This window comes from Kogia breviceps, chromosome 15, assembly GCF_026419965.1.
Source record: "Kogia breviceps isolate mKogBre1 chromosome 15, mKogBre1 haplotype 1, whole genome shotgun sequence".
In the NCBI taxonomy this organism is placed as follows: domain Eukaryota; kingdom Metazoa; phylum Chordata; class Mammalia; order Artiodactyla; family Physeteridae; genus Kogia; species Kogia breviceps.
The window spans coordinates 39,880,856-39,899,780 of NC_081324.1; the positions used below are offsets into that span (position 1 = coordinate 39,880,856).

Consider the following 18,925-nt stretch of genomic DNA (forward strand, 5'->3'; position numbering starts at 1 on the left):
AAAAGACTATATAAAATGGCCTAAAAAGAGAAGCAGCGGGCTTCCCTGGTGGCGCAGTGGTTGAGAATCCGCCTGCCGATGCAGGAGACACGGGTTCGTGCCCTGGTCCGGGAAGATCCCACATGCCGCGGAGCAACTAAGCCCGTGAGCCATGGCCGCTAGGCCTGCGCGTCTGGAGCCTGTGCTCCGCAATGGGAGAGGCCACAACAGTGAGAGGCCCGCATACCGCAAAAAATAAAAAAGAGAAGCAGCAGGCCAGGGCAAAGACCACCAGTCAGGAAATCGAGAGTGTCAAGCCTTAGTCGCTGCATCTCCCAAGCACATGGCTTTGAGAAAATGCCCACTTTTCTCAGCCCCTCCCGAGGCTCAGGAGGGGTAGTGAGGGCCCGTGAAACATGGGTGAGAAAGGAAAAACTGCAAAGGTGTCATTCAGTGAATGTGGTTCACATGACCTTTTTTAAATGGCTGAGATAAACAATCTACAGTTTAGGGTTAGGGTTAGTTCTTCTTAAACTAATCATCTCTGTAGCATTTTACAACTTTTGAAATACTGGTAGCTACATTATCTAAGTTTAAGATTGTTATTAAGTTGCATTGAATCTAAAGTGGAGCTTCTCTAAAAGACTAGGAAATGACTGAAGTGTTAAATGCACACCTAGCACTGTACTTCGTCCCACAAAGATTCCCCTACATCCTTGTAAAGTGGACCCCCTTCCTGCCCACACCATCACAGTGCAGTTACTAGGATACAGATAAATCATATCACCTCTGGGTATAATTAACAACAGAATTTGTTCTTTTCAGTGATGCTAACAAGATTTCAATTATACTAACCTTAATTTTCTCCTTCGCCATTTTGTCGCTATTACTTTATTATGTGAACTGAAGACCAACAGCACTTTAACAAATTCTCCAACACCTTTTTTTCTCCTTTGAATTAAATCTTCAACTGGCTGCATGTTTTGCTGAACTACTAATGCTTTCCATGTGTTTTTTTCCAAGTTAAAATACTTCCCATTAGGTATTTCCAACACAACAGAAATTGGTAAAATGCCCAAAGAATCCTCCTCCCCCAAAATCTGTTTTCTCCAAGTCTCTCAGAAAGACCTGAAATGTACATGAGTGTACACCCAATCCTTGGAGAATCTCCATGTAGCAGGACACTTGCAAGCCATCCATCCTAATTTTCAGCTCCCAAACCCTCTGGATATCAATGTCTCTAGTAATGAGACAAAGCATTTGTTTCCTGACATATACTTTTATTGATCCGTGATAAGAATGAGGCTGTCTCTTCATGGGGATTGTCACAAGAGCAGGGAGCCAGGCACAAGAGTTTGCATTGCACCCCACATGCGGGGCAGACCTGTGAGTGGAAAGCATTATAGGAAAGACACCGTTTTTTTAAATAATTAATTAATTAATTAATTTTGGGCTACGTTGGGTCTTCGTTGCTGCACGCGGGCTTCCTCTAGTTGCGGCAAGCGGGGGCTATTCTTCGTTGTGGTGCGTGAGCTTCTCATCGTGGTGGCTTCTCTTGTTGCAGAGCACGGGCTCTAGGCACGTGGGTTTCAGTAGCTATGGCACATGGGCTCAGTAGTTGTGGCTCATGGGCTCTAGAGCGCAGGTTCAGTAGTTGTGGCTCACCGGCTTAGTTGCTCCATGGCATTTGGGATCTTCCCAGACGAGGGATCGAACCGTGTCCCCTGCATTGGTAGGTAAATTCTTAACCACAGTACCACCAGGGAAGTCCCAGGACACTCTTGAAGTAATCGAAAGCACGGTGGTTTCTTTACCAGGGGTTGTTTTCTAGATAGAATTAAGGTTCTGCTGGACAGCAACTTTGGAGTCTTAACTGCCAGCACATGGTTTAAACTTGTCTTATAACATCTGCTACAGGTTCTCCACTAATATGACTACATTCTCCAGTGTCAATTTTTTTGTTGCCTAGAATTTCACTAGGACAATGCAAAGCAAACACAATAACGGTTCCAAGGCAACATTCAAATTCTATCATTCAACATCTAGAGACCCTTAGAGAGGAGAGGTAACAAAGTCTTATAGGGGCAATGAATAAATCATTTAAATAAGGTAAAAAGCTTGGGTCAGGGGTAGAGAGCACAAACATGAAATAAACCTGCCAAAAGGGACCCTGATACACCTGTTTTTCTTGCCTGTGCAACTCACATTTGCTCCTGTCCATACTTCCTCTCTTGATGCCTCTTAATTTCCGTAGCTGACCTGAGTTTCCAGCTGTACCTGGAAGGTTCTCGTGCTGTCTCATACGTTTGTGTCTCCTTTTCTTTATTCACCCCCATATTTATGTTAACCTGCATGTCTACAGATGGTAGAGCAATTCTTTAAATTCATTCTCTAGCTGTTTTTTAATTTTTAGCAACAAATCCTTCCTGATCTATCTATCTTCTCTATAGCATTTGTGATAGATATGTTGTTCGACAAGCTAGTGGTATGTTTTACATCCTTCCCATATCTTTTCTTCCTTTTTTGTCGGGGAGGGGGCACATCCGTCAATCACTGTTTGACCGTAAGGCACCTTAGAGGAGCCACCCCTACACACAGAGTGGGGAGAGGCTGACAAGCCGACCTCCCCCCAGCCCAGACCCAACGGCCTTCTAGACACATGGACATCCTGTGGGGTCTGTCATCTGGGAGCTGAGACAGATGAATAGGAAACAGATGATAAGAAGTGTTTAATCTGATTAATCCAGAGAGCTTGTTTTTACCTAGAGTGCAGAACTCTGGGCAAAAATGGGTCACAGACTTGCTGGGGTATAAAAGGGAGGAGGTTTTAAAAAAATTCAGGCACCAGTCTCCTTCTGCAAAGGGAGACTCAGGATTTCAAACCCAAGCCCGTCTTGTGCCAAGACCACCGCCAGCCACTTAGGGCTCCACAGAAAGACAGTAAGAATGGGAGTGGGCTCCAGGGTTTATGGAGAATCACTGAATCCCTACATCAAAGGACAGAAAACAGGAAATGTGACCCACTGCACCTAAACCCACTAGCGAAGAGTTTGGTCAGGACACTGTGAGTTTGGCCACGGTGACATCCACAAACAGGGCAGGAGGGAACCCCACCCCAACCCAAGGCTGCGGAGGCAGGACAAGAACAGAACCAGCTTCCTGTGGGATGCAAGACAGAGTCGGCAAGAAGCCCAGGTCCAAGACCTAGAGTCAGAGGAAGACGGGCAGGGGGCCCAAGAGGGGAAGGAATGACTCTAGCGGTAACTCCTGGTCATAGAACAGACTGTTCTACTCTGTTCCTGCAGATACCCAGCGGACAGTGGGGGCCCTGGCACCTCAGACAACAGGGAACCAGCAGCACCTGTACGGGCCTCCACCCCAGCACCCAGACAGGCTGGTCATCCAAGCTAATGCGTGTCACTGCACAGGCCATGATGCCTCAGCATCCATGGTGCCAGGGGCTCCTCGTCTTTATTAGTTAATATAGAAGCACCACCCGGGTGCTACTAGGCCCAAGAGCGTCAAAAAGGCATTCTGATGTTACCAGAACGCCTAGTTTTCATGGAAGCCCCAAACAGTCCAAATCAAGAAGCAGTAAGGACCACATGGGAATCCAGGTAACACTCAGCAACCCGCCTGAGGGGTGAGGGTAACATGGGAAAAGGTAGCTGGAGGGGAGCCTCCCTGCAGGGCCTGGAGGGCCGAGCTCACACTGAGCAGAGAGGGAAAGACAGTCAGTCAGAAAGCTCAGCAAGGTGGAGAGGACGGAGGAGCCCTGCTCGTATTCACAGGCATAAGAAGAAAGGCAGAATCTGAGAAAGGGATCGGGGAACAAGGTGGGTTGGTGTCAGGGCTCAGGGATCATGGCTCCATTCCCCACCCTCTGCACGCAGAAGCCCAGGGCCCTCTACACCATAGCTAGAGGGGGTTCAGACACTAGACAGAACATGTACCTCACCAGGAGCCCCTGAGCTGCTGTCCGCACCACACACACACTCACACGTCACCTCCATCACCGCCAGTGAAAGCCGGCACTGAGACAGGGTCCTTCCCCATTAGGCTCCACATAGCCTCAGAATCCTTCTCAACACTGTGCCCAGGGAGCCACCTTCTCTACATTGGCTGGCACATGAGCTGAATCCCCCCAGTCACTCTTGTACTAGAAGGTTCTTGAAGAAATGCTCCACTGTTTGTCATTCGGTTCTTTGCTGTGACAGAGTAGTGCAAAGCACATAGCTGCCTGACGTTGCCTGCAAGAGGAAGATGCTTTGCAAATGATATATTGATGCCTCGCTCTGTTGATGTTTCTGTTGCTGGAAAATGACTACATTTCTGATCAGTGGATGAAGCAGTCTTCTCCTACGTGGTTTTCTTGCCTTTAAAAATATCTTTATCACTGTGATTTGACCTTTAACGGAGATGAGACTCATCTCGTGGAGAGCTTAATCCCTTCGGCCACCTCGCCAGCTTCTGCCGAGCTCACCTCTATCTTACGGGCAGACCTCGTCATCTCAGAGGTTTGGGGGAAATGCCTCTAAAAAGTCTAAAGGCCCTTTGCACTGGGCTGTTCTTCCTGACTACAAGCACCAATGACACTTGGGAATCTTCAGCCAATTTTTTATCCTTTTGTTTAACTCAATGCTGGATACTTGAAAGTGCCAGCAATATGAGTCCCAGAGAATCAATCAACAGGGTTTATTTTCTTGATGAGAAGACAGGGTTTGTTTCAGAAAACTGAAGCACAGAGGTTTTAAGCCGAACAAAACGCCTTTGAAGTCAGCTGGTAGAAAACACTCAGATATTAACTTTAGGATTCTAATGACTTCAAACCTTATTTTTTTTTTAAATTCTCAACTCCATTCCTTACTCCACAATTCTTCCACTCTTTTTCTCTTCATTGTGAGACTTAGTCATCAGAGCCAGTTGGCCTCTGAACATTTTTCTGGTGTCTGGCAACAGGATCACTTGTTAGGACCAAAAAATTTATTTTCTCTAGCTAACCTCATTAAATGCAGACTTCACGTGCCGGTCATAGATTTTTTAATTTATATCTGTTAAGTTCATGCCCACAATATGACCATTGTTTTTTTGAGGGGCTGAAGCCAGATTAAGAAGGCAAGGTATGCATTGTTTGCTACCTTATGTTACATCAAGTGGTCATACTAGGGACTTCCCTGGTGATGCAGTGGTTAAGAATCCACCTGCCAATGCAGGGGACACGGGTTCGATCCCTGGTCCAGGAAGATTCCACATGCTGCAGAGCAACTAAGCCCACATGCCACAACTACTGAAGCCCGTGCGCCCTAGAGCCCAGGGGCTGCAACCACTGAGCCCGAGTGCTGCAACTACTGAAGTCCGCGTACCTAGAGCCCGTGCTCCACAACAAGAGAAGCCACAGCAATGAGAAGCCCACGCACCGCAACAAAGAGTAGCCCCCACTCGCCGCAACTAGAGAAAGCCCGCATGCAGCAACGAAGACCCAACACAGCCAAAAAGTTTTTTAAAAAAAGAAAAAAAAATCAGGTTTAAAAACAAAAAAGTAGTCATACTGAAAATGTGCAAAGTAATACAGTGGAGAGGAGCACAGAGGTACAGAAAGCTTGGGGCGTCTCTCGGTACCACAATCTCATTCCAGCTTCCTACTATCAGCAAAGACCTGTCTCGGCTGCTTGCTGGGACCATCAAAGCAGTGCCCCGTGGCCTTCATTTCTCATGAGGTTTGCCTGGTTGCTAACCACGAAGGCTCCACTCCACTCTCATCCCAATGGGTACAGAGTTCCAAAGTTAACAATGGAGAATTCCAAAGGCACGTCTCCTCCAATTCATCAACACGCAGTCCTGGATTCTAAGCATTCTATACTTAATTAAAACAGGGACAAAGGAGAAGAGAATATAGGGTGAAGAAAACATTATTTTGGAGAAATTTACTTGATAGCATTTTAAGCCCATGAGCCTAAGGTGATCCTGGATCCTTCTGGTCCAATCGTACAGTGGGAAGGTAGGTCTTTGGGGGAGCTGTGTATGGTGCTAGGCCTAAGACAGCAGTCACTGTCCCATGCCTATAATCACTCAATCATTTCTTAGATGGTGAAGAGAGGAAATATCTTGAAAGGAAACAAGGATCCAACCAACTGATGTGAAAAAGGTTTTCTCCCCCCGTCATGCTTTCCTTTGCCATTTCAACTGAAGAGTGTTCCCGGTTTGGTTTTTTTTTTTTTAATCCCAAAGAAATCTCATCTAATATTGCCATTTGGAAAGGGAAAGAATATGTCACAATGGGGGCTGGTACATCACACATATGATACATACATTCCTTTGTCTACACATAAACCAAAGGATAATATTTAATGCTATTATAATAAATCTATTCCAGATCTTGCCAATAACAGGAAATGGAAGGGGAAAGAGGGTTTTTTAATACAAAGGAAGAACTTTGCCTTCTTGGGCATTGATGTTAATTCACACAGTCAAATCCTCTCATCCAACACACTCAGGCCTGAGGTAATTAATGGTGAAAACTGATTAAAGCAGAAATTTTTTTTAAATGACACATACACACCTTAAGACTTTAACTTGCAGCCATGGTGACTGACCGTCCTGTTTCTCTGGGATGAGACACAGTTGGCTGCCAGGCACACAGCACAGGAGATGCATCCTCATGTCATTTGGAGCATGACCTTTCTTTGAATAAAGGTCTAATGGGACTCCCCATGGACCTTCCTTCATGAACCACTCACATAATATAGTCTATGAGTCCCAATCTCAATGTCTTTGAAGTCAAGCAAGAACTTACAAAGACTAGAATCCTTCTGGATTTTTACAACATTCCCCCACCTTTTGTACTTATCACAACCCACTCATGTTGACAGAAATGCTTTTGTAGTAACTAATTTTGAATCTTTTCCAATATACTCACAGCAGTGACTTTGTATACCTGTATCTAATCAGCTTATAAAACGTTCACATCCCATTTCATTAAATTACATAATTCCAATAGTAAGTGCAACTGGCATAAGCAGGTCTGAGAACAAACACGCTGATCCTGTCAGCACCCGGTTTAACCCTTCAAATAGGAAGACCTGGGCGTCCTGAGAGACAGTGGGCTGGATTGGCTGCTGGGGCTCAGGTGCCGTGGAGATGAGATGTGTGTTTACATGCATGACATGGGACTACAGAACAATACACCAGTTAATGCGGTGAGTCAATACGTGGAAGCTGGTTAGAAAAATCCTGTACTTGAAACATTTTAAGTGTATACTGCAAAAGAATGAATTTTGTTAAAAGGTAGTTAGCTCATTAGGATTTTGATCTAGCCAGTTTTCGTGTAAGTCTGCTTTCCACAGCCTTACTCTTCCTGGGAAATACCAATTCATACTCATGTCCCCAATCTCAACTGGTTATCAGCTATATTTCAACCAATATTCAGTATTGGTTGTATTGAGCACATAGTATGTGCCTGGATTGGTCCTAGATCCAGGATGAGGGTCAGAAGGGAATTTATCCAAAGTCATAGGTCACCAGCTTTTTCTTCAGGCAGATGATTTATACACATAAGATAATTGGAAAAATATAAAGCAAGTAGTAAAGAAAGCATATTTTGGTGCATATTTTAAGGTCACTCAGTGCTACAGGCAGTTGAGGAGCAGGGTCAGTAATGAAGGTCCTACAGATCTCGTTTTGTCTCCAACAAGATCACAAACCCTCCTGACGCCCTGACCCTCCAGCCCCTGAGATTTACATGTCGGCTACACAATTACTCGCCAACCACAGAGTAAGACAAACACTGTCCCTCGGGACACCTGCAGCCTCACCCACTTCACACCAAATGAAGTAAAATTACACAGCTTCCCCTCCACATCCAGCTGTTCCCTCACCCCATCCCTGGGTCTCCAACAGGAAAGCAGGGAGAAAGAAGAGGAACCAGAAACGATTCCTTCCACTCCACCCATGCATACCACACTCCAGGTGTAGACTGAGCCTCGACAGGATGATTGATGCTCTGCTAACTACAGACCTGAATTAAGACCACAACACACATTAAATAAACACAAAATAACTCAGATATGGAAAACTTCTATGCATAAAATGAAATTTAGTTCCTTTCTTTTTCCTTTTTATATTACATACTTGCCTCAACTTGGCCCAGTGCCAGGAGGACACCTTCCCATGGAGACTGTCTACTTAGCATAAATTACTGCTTTTGTTGCCATTCAGCCCACGCGTATAATGGGGAAAGCAATGGGTCCGGGAAAATCAATGGCTGCAGGAATGGGCGTCAGTGGGGTTTCCCGTGTGACCGCAGGCAAGCCATCTGAACCACAAATACGTCCGCTCAACACCGTATTGCTCTGCATCCACATGTGCCCTGTCCTGCACTGACCTGAGACTTCCCTTCAATCTCCTGAGACCACAGCCTGGAGCTTCAGGCCCCACTTCCCCACAGGGAGCTGCAGAGAGTCACCAGAAGGCACAGAAAGGTCACTTCAGACTGGGATTGACATGCATACACTGATGTGTATAAAATGGATGACTAATAAGAACTTGCTGTATAAAAAAATCAATTTAAAAAAAAAAAGGTCACTTCAACTGGCTGGAGGTTCACACTGGCACAGCCGAGAACCCCACCTCTCCCAGCATTGCCAAAAAGAACCTCATCACCGATGTGTCTGTCTCACCTCGAGCTCTGTTCACGAACCAAACAGCAAAGGCAGCCAGAATGAAACGGGGCCCCAAAAACTTGCCAGAAATTGCTTTCCTAAAAGCTCTAATAATATATGACAGGGGTTAACCCCAGCATAGATAGCATAATAGTGAATATTGCATTTTATTCCCGTAAGTGGCATTAATCATCACGTTTAATCACTGAGGGCAGATGACAAGCATCCCCCTCGCCAGATGTCACTCACCGATGCAGGCATGGACCCTCACGGACAGCTGTGTCCTTAGGATGATGCTGTGCTTCTTGCCCCGCCTAACGGAGACAGGAGACAAAACATTCATGGGCATCAGAGGAGTCAACAAGGTGACCCTACCTGCTGTCAATCAACTTGACGGTTCGTTCCGGACACCCACACTTGGAAGAGGCTCTAGATAAGCAGGAACCTACACGGAACAGCAATCATCTATCCTGAAACGCTGTGACGTCACAGGGCTTTACGGGAAATAAAATAATGAAGTCTGACTCTGTTGGACTGGCACACACATTTCACTGCCAAACCCGGTCCACTCCACAGAGTTCCGTGTACTCAATGCCTGACCATGTTGGGAAATTTTTAAAATCTGTGCCCATGAAGTGAAATCCCTGGAATGTAACAGCACAAATCTGCTTGATCATTCCCATGGCTATTTTTACATGTTTTTGCATATCAGGAAAGGACACACAGAGTGGGGTAATCAGAAAGAGCTGTTTTGCTGTGTATCAATTCAAGACATAGTTTTTCCCTGAAGACAGGAGTCCAGCAAAGGGGGCGTGTAAGCTATTTGTCATCAGAATGTCAAGGTACACCACACCTTGTCTCATCTCTGCTTCCTTTCACTTCATTTCTTATAAAGGAAGGAAAAGGATGGCCCCCTCCCCAGTTCTCCTCCCATGAGGGCTCAGCCCGCTTTTACAGAGAAGGACTGAAGCCCAGAGCAGATGAGAGAAGATAAATGGGGGGAACTTGAGTCCTGGCTACCTAGGGTAGCAAAGGCTTTGAGGTTAGGAGAAAGGGGGAAGCCAGTGGACAAAGGTAAAATGGAGCCAGGAACCAGAACAGGAGCGGGTAACCAGCTCAGTGGCTGAGTTCCCTCCCCATCAGGGCTTCATGTATACCAGTCACGCAGTACTTTCCCGCTTCCTGGTTTTGTGGTTGTGCTGGAGGAGAAAAGGACAGAAATCTCACCAGGGCACACTTAATATTGTGATATGAAGTCACAGGAATTATATGATAGTACTGAAACAATCATATTTTTTATTCTTGAGACCAAATAAGAGGGGAAAGTATGGTTAAAAAATTTTTTTTTTTTTATTCTTTTAAAGGAGAAAAGAAAACCACTTGCATGGTCCTACAAAAACACGCATCAGCCTTCAACCCGGCAGCTCCTGGTGGGCAGAGAATCTGCATTCACAGTCCCTTCAAATGCCGCCAAGACCCTCCTTTTTAGTTAAGCTATGTGCAAGGTACTAGCCTCGAGTTTACACAAATACACAACACTCGGCCCATCTTCAGAAGACAAGTTTGAGATTCCTATAATCACAGACTTCTTCAAAACTTTCTTCCTCACACAGAAAAAATCTTTTTCTCTCTTGACAGTCCTTTACAGGTGAGCTTTCCCATTTTGTAATTTTCTAGTTGTGGCCTTCTCTTTTCTGTCTAGAGAAGTTCCTTTAGCATTTGTTGTAAAGCTGGTTTGGTGGCGCTGAATTCTTTAAGCTTTTGCTTGTCTCTAAAGCTTTTGACTTCTCCATCAAATCTGAATGAGAACGCTGCTGGGTAGAGTATTCTTGGTTGTAGGTTTTCCCCTCTAATCACTTTAAATATATTGTCACTCCCTTCTGGCCTGCAGAGCTTCTGCTGAAAAGTCAGCTGATAACCTTATGGGGATTCCCTTGTGTGTTATTTGTTGCTTTTCCCTTGTTGCTTTTAATATTTTCTCCTTACCTTTAATTTTTGTCAACTTGATTATTATGTGTCTCAGCATGTTCCTCCTTGGGTTAATCCTGTATGGGAACCTCTGTGCCTCCAGGAGTTCGGTTACTGTTTCCTTTCCCATGTTAGGGAAGTTTTCAGCTATTATCTCTTCAAATATTTTCTCAGGCCCTTTGTCTCTCTCTTCTCCTTCTGGGACCCCTAATGTAAATGTTGGTGCATTTGATATTGTCCCAGAGGTCTCTTAAACTGTCCTCATTTCTTTTCATTCTTTATTCTGTTCTGTGGCAGTGACTTCCACCACTCTGTCTTCCAGCTCAATGATTCATTCTTCTGCCTCATTTATTCTTTTTCTTGGGGGGGGGGGGGCTCATTTATTCTGCTATTGATTCCTTCTAGTGTACTTTTCATTTCAGTTATTGTATTCTTCAACTCTATTTGGTTGCTCTTTATATTTTCTAACTCTTTGTTAAAATCTTCTTGTAACTTCTCGCTCTGGGCATCCATTCTCTTCCCGAGTTCTTGGATCATCTTTACGATCATTACTCTGAACTCTTTCTCAGGTAGATTGCCTATCTCCACTTCACTTAGTTGTTCTTCTGGGGTTTTATCTTGTTCCTTCATCTGGAACATATTCCTTTGCCATCTCATTTTGATTAAATTTCTCTAAACAGTCCTGATGTTGACATTCCTTCAATTCCTGTGATCATACTAGGAAGAAAGTTTCCATTAGCGCACTGAACTGAGCTGCTGAACAGCCTTTTGTGTGAATGCCCAGGAAAGGTATTCTGGGGTTGGGGCAGCAGCCACCAGGCTTGCAGCCTCACCCAGAGCTGAGCCAGGGGCTCAGCTGGGAGCAGAAACCAGTGAACCCCTGATGATGGCCAGACCCTAACTATTAGAAACAGCAAACCCAAAGTTCTTTAATCTGGAAGATTTTTTTGTGACTCATGTTATCAGCAGTTATGAATCAAAAATAAATACCAAATGGGCAGTAGACAAAATACATGCTTTAGATGCCCAGAGGGGAAGAAGCACAGGATGGCAGGAGAAAATATTTCAGAATACCTCAAAAGTTCTAGAGAAGTTCAGAAGGGCCCATTGATAGCCCCCACTTTTATCTTCAAACAACTGCAAAGTTGCATTTTGAGGAAGTGCTTCAGTTTTCCCACAGAATTCTCCAGTCACATGGTCACAAGGGATCCAGGCACCTGCATGAAAACTAGGACAGTGTTTCTGAGAAAGCCATCAGCACACCACTCTGGAGGTATCATCTTTTCTGCATTTTTCAATGCTTGTACATTGAGAAACCAGGCAATCAGACTGGTTAAGTTAAATCCTAATAGAATTTAAGAGAGCACAGAACAAAAAAGGCCTATTTTTAAGTAGTTTTATCACTTATAATTTCTCTGCTTCAATATATTCACCTCCTTCCCTGCCTGTCCCTGTACACAAAATCCTACAATGAAAGAAACCTGAGTGGAATTGGGGACCAAAGGCTGTGGAAGTCCCTCAACAGGGGATGAGGGTCCAAAGCCCAGGAGTCCCTGGCAAAGGAGGGGGCCTTCCAAAGCAGGGACCAGGGAGTGGTGAGTGCAGCCAGGTCCACAGAAGTTGTCCTTCATCTCCCCCTGCAACCCTTACTTTCTCTCATCTTTGACGCAGGTACCACTGTTGTGCCCACTTTGCAGATGAGGGAAGCAAAGCTCGTAGTAATGACGTAACCTGCATAAAGTCACATAGCTGATGGAAACAGACCAGGGCTGAAAGCAGAGTGTCTGACTCCACCATCACCCGCACCATCCTGCCTTTTGCTGTGTTAAGTGCCTCACTATATCACCTTCTCCAGCACTTTCTAAGGATAGAAAGTGTCCCAGGTTTTTTAAGGAACTGATTTGACCTCCATACTAAAATCTAACAAAAAAAGGACACAAAAAATTAAGATGAAAATATCTAAGAAAATATTAGCAAACCAAAATAAGAAATATGTGAATATAATAAAATAGGACCAAATAAGGTTTATTCTAAGAATTCAAGAATTACAAGATGTCCATGTTTTATTTATCTATATCAAATATCAATGTATAGACAACACCCATCATAAGGTCCTTTAAATTTGATAGCTTCCCTCCCTCCACCACAATATTTTGTAATTGGGTAATGCTGATTGTTATATATTTCTTTTATACATGCCATCTTGCTGCTATTATGGATTCTAAAAATCTTTTTGGCTGATTCTCTTGGCTTCTTTCAGGGAAATAATCATTTCAAACGTTTTAAAATAATCACTTTATCCCCACTTTTCTAGTAAATATGCCCTTCTCTTCTGTTTCCTGGCTAAAACTTTCAGAGGAAAATTAAATAATCATGGATATACTTTCCCCTGCCCCCAGTGGGATACTATGTCAGTCTGGGTTCAGAAAATAATAATCATAATAGTTGTTAACATTTATGGAATGCTTATCATGTGCCAGAAGAGGTTCTAAGTACTTTATAAAGATTTAGTCTTCAGAAAACTCCTATGAAGTAGGTAATATTATTGTCATTTTTAAAGTAAGGAAAAAGAGTTATGCGACATAGCTGAAGTCACACAGAAAGTGACAGAGCTCGGACCCAACCCAGGCAGTCTGACCCCAGAGCCTGTACGCCTAGCACCTCCCTGAAGCTGCCTCCCAGATGGGTGTTCCTTCATCCATTCCCTCATTCCACACATGTTCACTGGTGACTAGCTGGACTCCATGTTAGATCCACAAAGTATCGTCTGCCTCAAGACAGCAATCCAGAAATCCTGCCTGCTAGCCTGCCGGGCAGATTTTGGACTGAAGACTGCAACATCAATTCTCACCTGAATTTCCAGCCTGCTGGCCCACTCTACAGATTTCAGACTTGCCAGCCCCCAAAATAGTGTGAGCCAGTTACTTGAAATAAGTCTCTCTAGGGAGATTAGATGGATTAGATTAAACTACATTAGACTAGATGGATAAGACATATCTTATTGGTTGTATTTCTCTGAAGAACCCTAATACAAACATTGATATTTGCCTTCATGGAGCGTCCATGTTCTAAAACTGAAACCAGTGGGAGGCTGTCAATGTGTGTTCACCATAAGCACTTTAATGGTCCTTTTCTCCCCAATATTGCCTTGCTGTATCAGTATCATAGCAGCCTCTCCTTCCAAGTCTACCTGTTTGCAGCAGAGTGAAATGGGGGTGCATCAGTTACTAGAATCTGGTGACCCAGAGGCAAAGGCAGTTTAGTTTGACCTAAAGCTCCCCAGGGAGATTCAGATTCCATTCCTATCAGCACAGCCACTGCCAGAAAAATATCACAGGCCTCAGAGACTAGCCACAGCCAACCAGCTACCCATACCCAAGGTCAATGCTACCCAAGTGATGAGAGAACTAAAATAGATGCTCAATTCAAGGAAACTCCAGCCGAGGCACACATGCCAGGGACTTGATGGCACTATCGCTGAAGGAACTTCCTGAAACTTCCCAGTTTCTCAGAATACCTGAGCCTCTCCTGCAATAATGTCTATGGCCTTGGGAAAAAGATCTGGTGTAACCAAATACCACAGAACCAAGTCTGTTGGTTCTGAACCCGTGTGTTTCAGTCCTGTCCCTTTCTAGCAAGAAAACATTTTTATAAAAATAACATATAAAGTCTTTGTAATGTAAGAACAAGTGCTTACATTATTTTATTGAGTGGCATGGAGCCAAAGGCTTGAAGACTTTTTCTTGCAATCAACAGCAGAATCGATGCCCCCAAATATTCCACCACTCAAATTAGAACTAAACTATGATTTCAGTCAAGAGTAGAAAACATACATTGGACAATGCAGCAGAAGCAGAGATTAGGGCACCACCACCCCCCGCAGCAGCTGCCCCAGGATAAGCTTCCTCTTAGTAAGCTTCTGAAATTGTGAAACTCAGCCCATGCTCCGTCTGAGGAATGAAGAGGATTTGGACCAGTCATCAGCTAGTAAAAGGAGAGTACTAGTGAAGATTAATTTGCTCAGAAGCTCAAAGTCCAAGAGAGCTAGTTGCCACTACATTTGTCTCCAGATGCATTCTGGTCTCCCTTAGGAGATGGTAGTGGTGAAAAGCTAAACTCTGAACCCAGCTATGTGATCCTGGACAAGTTACTTAGCCTCTGTGAGCCTCAGCTTCCTTGTCTGCAACATAGGATAATATTATGCTTGTGGTGTCATATCTAAGAAACGAAGACTTACTCCTATTTTCTTCTAAGAGTTTTACAGTTTTAGCTTTTCCCCCTCAGGTCTCTCCTAGTGGGAATGAAGCCTCTGTTCAACCCATTCACAACTCCCAGCTCCTCTGCAATCCTGCTGTCTCTCCTCCTCAGCCCCACATTCTCCCCTTGACCTATCTCCACCTGCCTCCACCCCACTACTCTTCTGCTTCCTCTCTCCACAAGGACACCGCAAATCTCCTCCTTACTACACCCCTGGCCTTGCCTGGGTACTGTCACAACTTGATTTCTCCATGGCATAGTGTTCTTAACTGCCCCTTCTTCGAAATTTTCTCCTTGCTGAGGCAGACATTGCCAGTTACCCACCCGATATGCATTTCTCCCTTTTGTCTTATAAAGAGAACCTGATTTTGTTTGGGGTGACAGTGTACCCACCTAAAACTATATTTTCCAGTCTCCCTGCCTATGAAGAGTGGCCACATGACACAGTTCTCTTCAGTGAACTGCAGATGGAAATTGCTGGTGGAGGTTCTGGAAAAACTCTCTAAAGGGGGCAGACCCAGCTGGCACCAACATTTGTTCTTCACTCTTCCCATGTAAGGCAGGGACCTCATACCCTTAGTAATAAAGGTAGAGGGTTGGCTGGACACAAGCCCAAAATTCATGGTATAATCATGGACCTAAGTTCTGGGCAATGGCATGTGACTGAAAGCTATGTGCATGCAGAATGGACATTCACCCCCTATGTCCACTTCCTTCTTCCTGGCAGCTGGGATGCAGATGAGAAGGGAAAAGGTAAAGCAATCATTCTGGACACAGAGATGGAATTCTCATTTTCAGGACGGTATGGCTGCTCTACCAGTCCAAGAAAAGTTGTCTATATTTCGACTCTTACACAACAAAGAGATTTTTACCTTTTTATTTAAACTCCACAATTTGGAATCTATCGGTTACATCAGAGAAAACTATACCCTAACCAACACATGACTTCCTGCCCTGATGAGATGCTGGAGGGAGAGCAGCCATACTGTAACTATGATGAATCATGAAAGATGAAAGCTACATCATCAGGATGGCAGAATAGAAAGGAAAGAGAAGGCTGGGTTCCTAAGAGCATCTTGTAATCAACATATTTTCTTCAAAATGGCCTAATTATCTACCTCTTCTTTTAAATAGACTTCATTTTTTTTCAGAGAAGTTTTAGGTTTTCAACTCCCTTCCTCCAAGGGGTCACCCCCATTCTCTCTGGTCCTTGATGTTTCTCACCTGAGTGCCAGGCCAATATTTCTCACCTGGCCACCTGGCACCTTGAGCGTGGCTTGACATAACCTCAGAATAACATGTATAAACCTCTTCTCCCCCTCCCCAAACTGCCCCCCATAACCTCACTACTTCTCTAAGTAGTCCACCGTGCACACACTATCCACCTAATGGCATATGTCCATTTTATCCCCCTATTTCTCTCTGCTCAGCTAGTATCACATCTCCAGATTCCCCCAATGGTCCAGGCCCCAGTCTACCCGCCTTCCTCAGCCACCAGGTTCAGACCCATTAGGTCACTCCCTTCCCCCATCACAGTGGGCCACACTGACTGCAGCCTCCCTGTTCAAAGTTCTGTCCCCTCACCCCGCCCTCCCTGTTACTGGAGGAGTTCTGTGAGGGCTCCTTCTCTGCAGGCCAGTCCTCTTCTGACTCCTACCCATACCATAAAGCGAAGCACCCACGTGGGCTCCACCACTCCTACTTGACTACATCTTTGTCCTGTCATACAATCTGGCATTTGAAGGAACTTAGAGCCACACCAATTCCAATGTCCAGTCAGCACGGAAGCTCATCTGTCTTGTCTGAGCATTCCTAAGCGGCTTTCCCCCAGGGTATTTGAAGGCACTGGCCTAGCACTGACCCAGAGCAGGTGTGCAGGGGCCTCTGGGCTGCTCTGCTCAGCTCAGCACTGAACCACCCCCCTGCCCCTCAGGGCACCTTTTGTCTGAAAAGAGCCAGTTCTCTCATCCACCGTGACCGGAGAAGGGCTTGGTGGTCGGCGGTGTGAGCCTTGCACTGAGAAGATGGGAGACCCTTAATCCTTCGATGATTTGCCAAAAGAGCCTCAAACAACAACACACCTGCGCTCTCAGCTGCAGATAATCACTTACGAGGAAAAGTGGGGGGAAACCCTTCCCTGCGTCCCATCCACACCCTAACCAGAATCTCTCTTTTGTCCAGGTTTTTTGTTTGTTGTTCGGTTTGGTTTTTCGAGTTCAGTTGGTTTTTAGATTTAGGTTTAAAATGTATTTTAGGTGATTTCCCATTCTACCAGGTCCAGATGCAGAGGAAACCCAGACAGAGATGTGACTGGATGAGGTTAACTTTTGTATCAGACAGTAAGAAGGGAAAATGACTTCTTATTCCTTCAAACTTGACATCTGGAATGTGGAGAACTCTCTGAGAATCTGATGAAAGGCTCTGAAACCCCTCTCCACCCCAAAACCCTGCATACCCACAAACTGCAGAAATCTCAGGGGTTCTTGCCCCTCGACACACACACACATGGGTCCTCGGTGCTCATGAGTTGCAGGCTGAGAAGTTAGGGGTCTAAGAATCAAACCAGAGCTCTCCCCAAACCTTTTCGTCCCTCCAAGCACATCCACTGCAAGGCTGGCAGGGTCGGGGCCCCCCTGCCCCTGCGAATGGGCTTCCTCACAGCCCTTGCCACGTCCCGGCTTCACATCCTTCATCCCTGAGCCACAAGCCTCCCACTGTGGCTCCAGCCCACTCCAACCCCACTCCACGGGTTTTCATCTGACTTTCCCCACCTCTACATGACGCAGTGGGGACAGGAATGGGGGTGGTGGGGTGAAGAAAATCAGAGATAAGCACTCTCTCAGCGCTGACCCTCTAGCACAGGCCTGAGGGGAGTCAAGCCGAGGAACAGGTGAGCTCCCTGAGGTACTCCAGGTCAGGAGCACCTGGGGATGCGTACAACCCGTCCAAACAACCACGCTGGCCCTCACAGCATCCCTGAAGGCCCATGCGTGTCAGGCCCACTCTGAGCTCTACCACACCCCAACCTACTGTCCTTGCTACCTTTGTGAAGCCCCACTCTGTCACCTTCAGGGCTAACCTCTAACCCCACTTCTCTGTGACAGTTCCCTGTGTGCTGGTTTCCTTTCAGAGGCAGTGAGGGTGGGACTAAGCAGAAAGGTCGGGGGGGGGGGGGTTTGGGGAGGTAGAATCTGGCCCAGCTCTGCCCTGTGGGTAAGTCTCCAACCTTGGTTTTCTCAACTAAAACGATGAGATCTCCCAGTGATGGACCTGTATAGACCCCATCCCAGGTCTAAAATCTGGTGATTCCCATTTCAGTGCATCATCTCAAATTCCGACCATAATTATAGTAAGAGCTACTAGTTTGGGGTTTGTATTACATGCCGGGAACCATCTTAATGTTTTAGATACTTTTTATCTATTTACATTTAGATAAAAGCATCACATTTTACCTTGCAACAACCCAAGGAGGCAGTATTATGATTTTATTACCCCCACTTACAAGGAAACTGAGGTTTGGAGAGGTGAAGTAACATCCCCATGGCCACACAGCCGTAAGACTAACTGCAAAGCCCATGTCCCTAACCACTGTGCAGTGCTGCTCTCTGCTATGCTCTGCTTGGGCAACAGAGACCCTGTTGGGATCCCTGCTCATACAAGGAGGGAGATGGGATTGGTTAATATTGTCCTCATTTTATAAATAAATTTTATAAACTCCCATCAGAGGTAAAGTGGCTTGCCCCATGTCCCACAATGGCAGGGTCAGGAAAAATAACTCAGGGGCTTTGGCTTCCGCTGTACCCTGCTGTGCTTGCTAACTTCGCTGGCTTTGGAAGGCAATAAACAGACCTGGCTCTACTTTGCTAGCATAATAATTGCTTTGTCCTTCTACTTTTGAAGGTCTTTCTCCTCTTCTCCAACTAGCTATAGTCTGAGTGATCATTCTAAACAAGGGGTAAGTGAAATTTTAGTCCGGCGTAAAAGAGCAGCGTATCGGACAAGAACAAAGAAACCAACTCCTCCACGAGGAAAACTGCCTCGGAACACACTGTACCAACACCGCC

General features: G+C 45.4%; 1 protein-coding gene across 7 annotated transcripts in view; it reads right to left on the bottom strand.

The window, feature by feature from the left end:
- Nucleotides 1-18,925, bottom strand: part of FHOD3 (formin homology 2 domain containing 3) — a 507,955-nt gene that overhangs the window by 425,039 nt on the left and 63,991 nt on the right. For all 7 annotated transcript variants that reach the window (XM_059041316.2, XM_067016011.1, XM_067016010.1 and 4 more), the window contains exon 3: nucleotides 8,886-8,950. In XM_059041316.2, coding sequence (XP_058897299.1) covers nucleotides 8,886-8,950 — 65 coding nt within the window. The remainder of the gene's footprint in view (nucleotides 1-8,885; nucleotides 8,951-18,925) is intronic.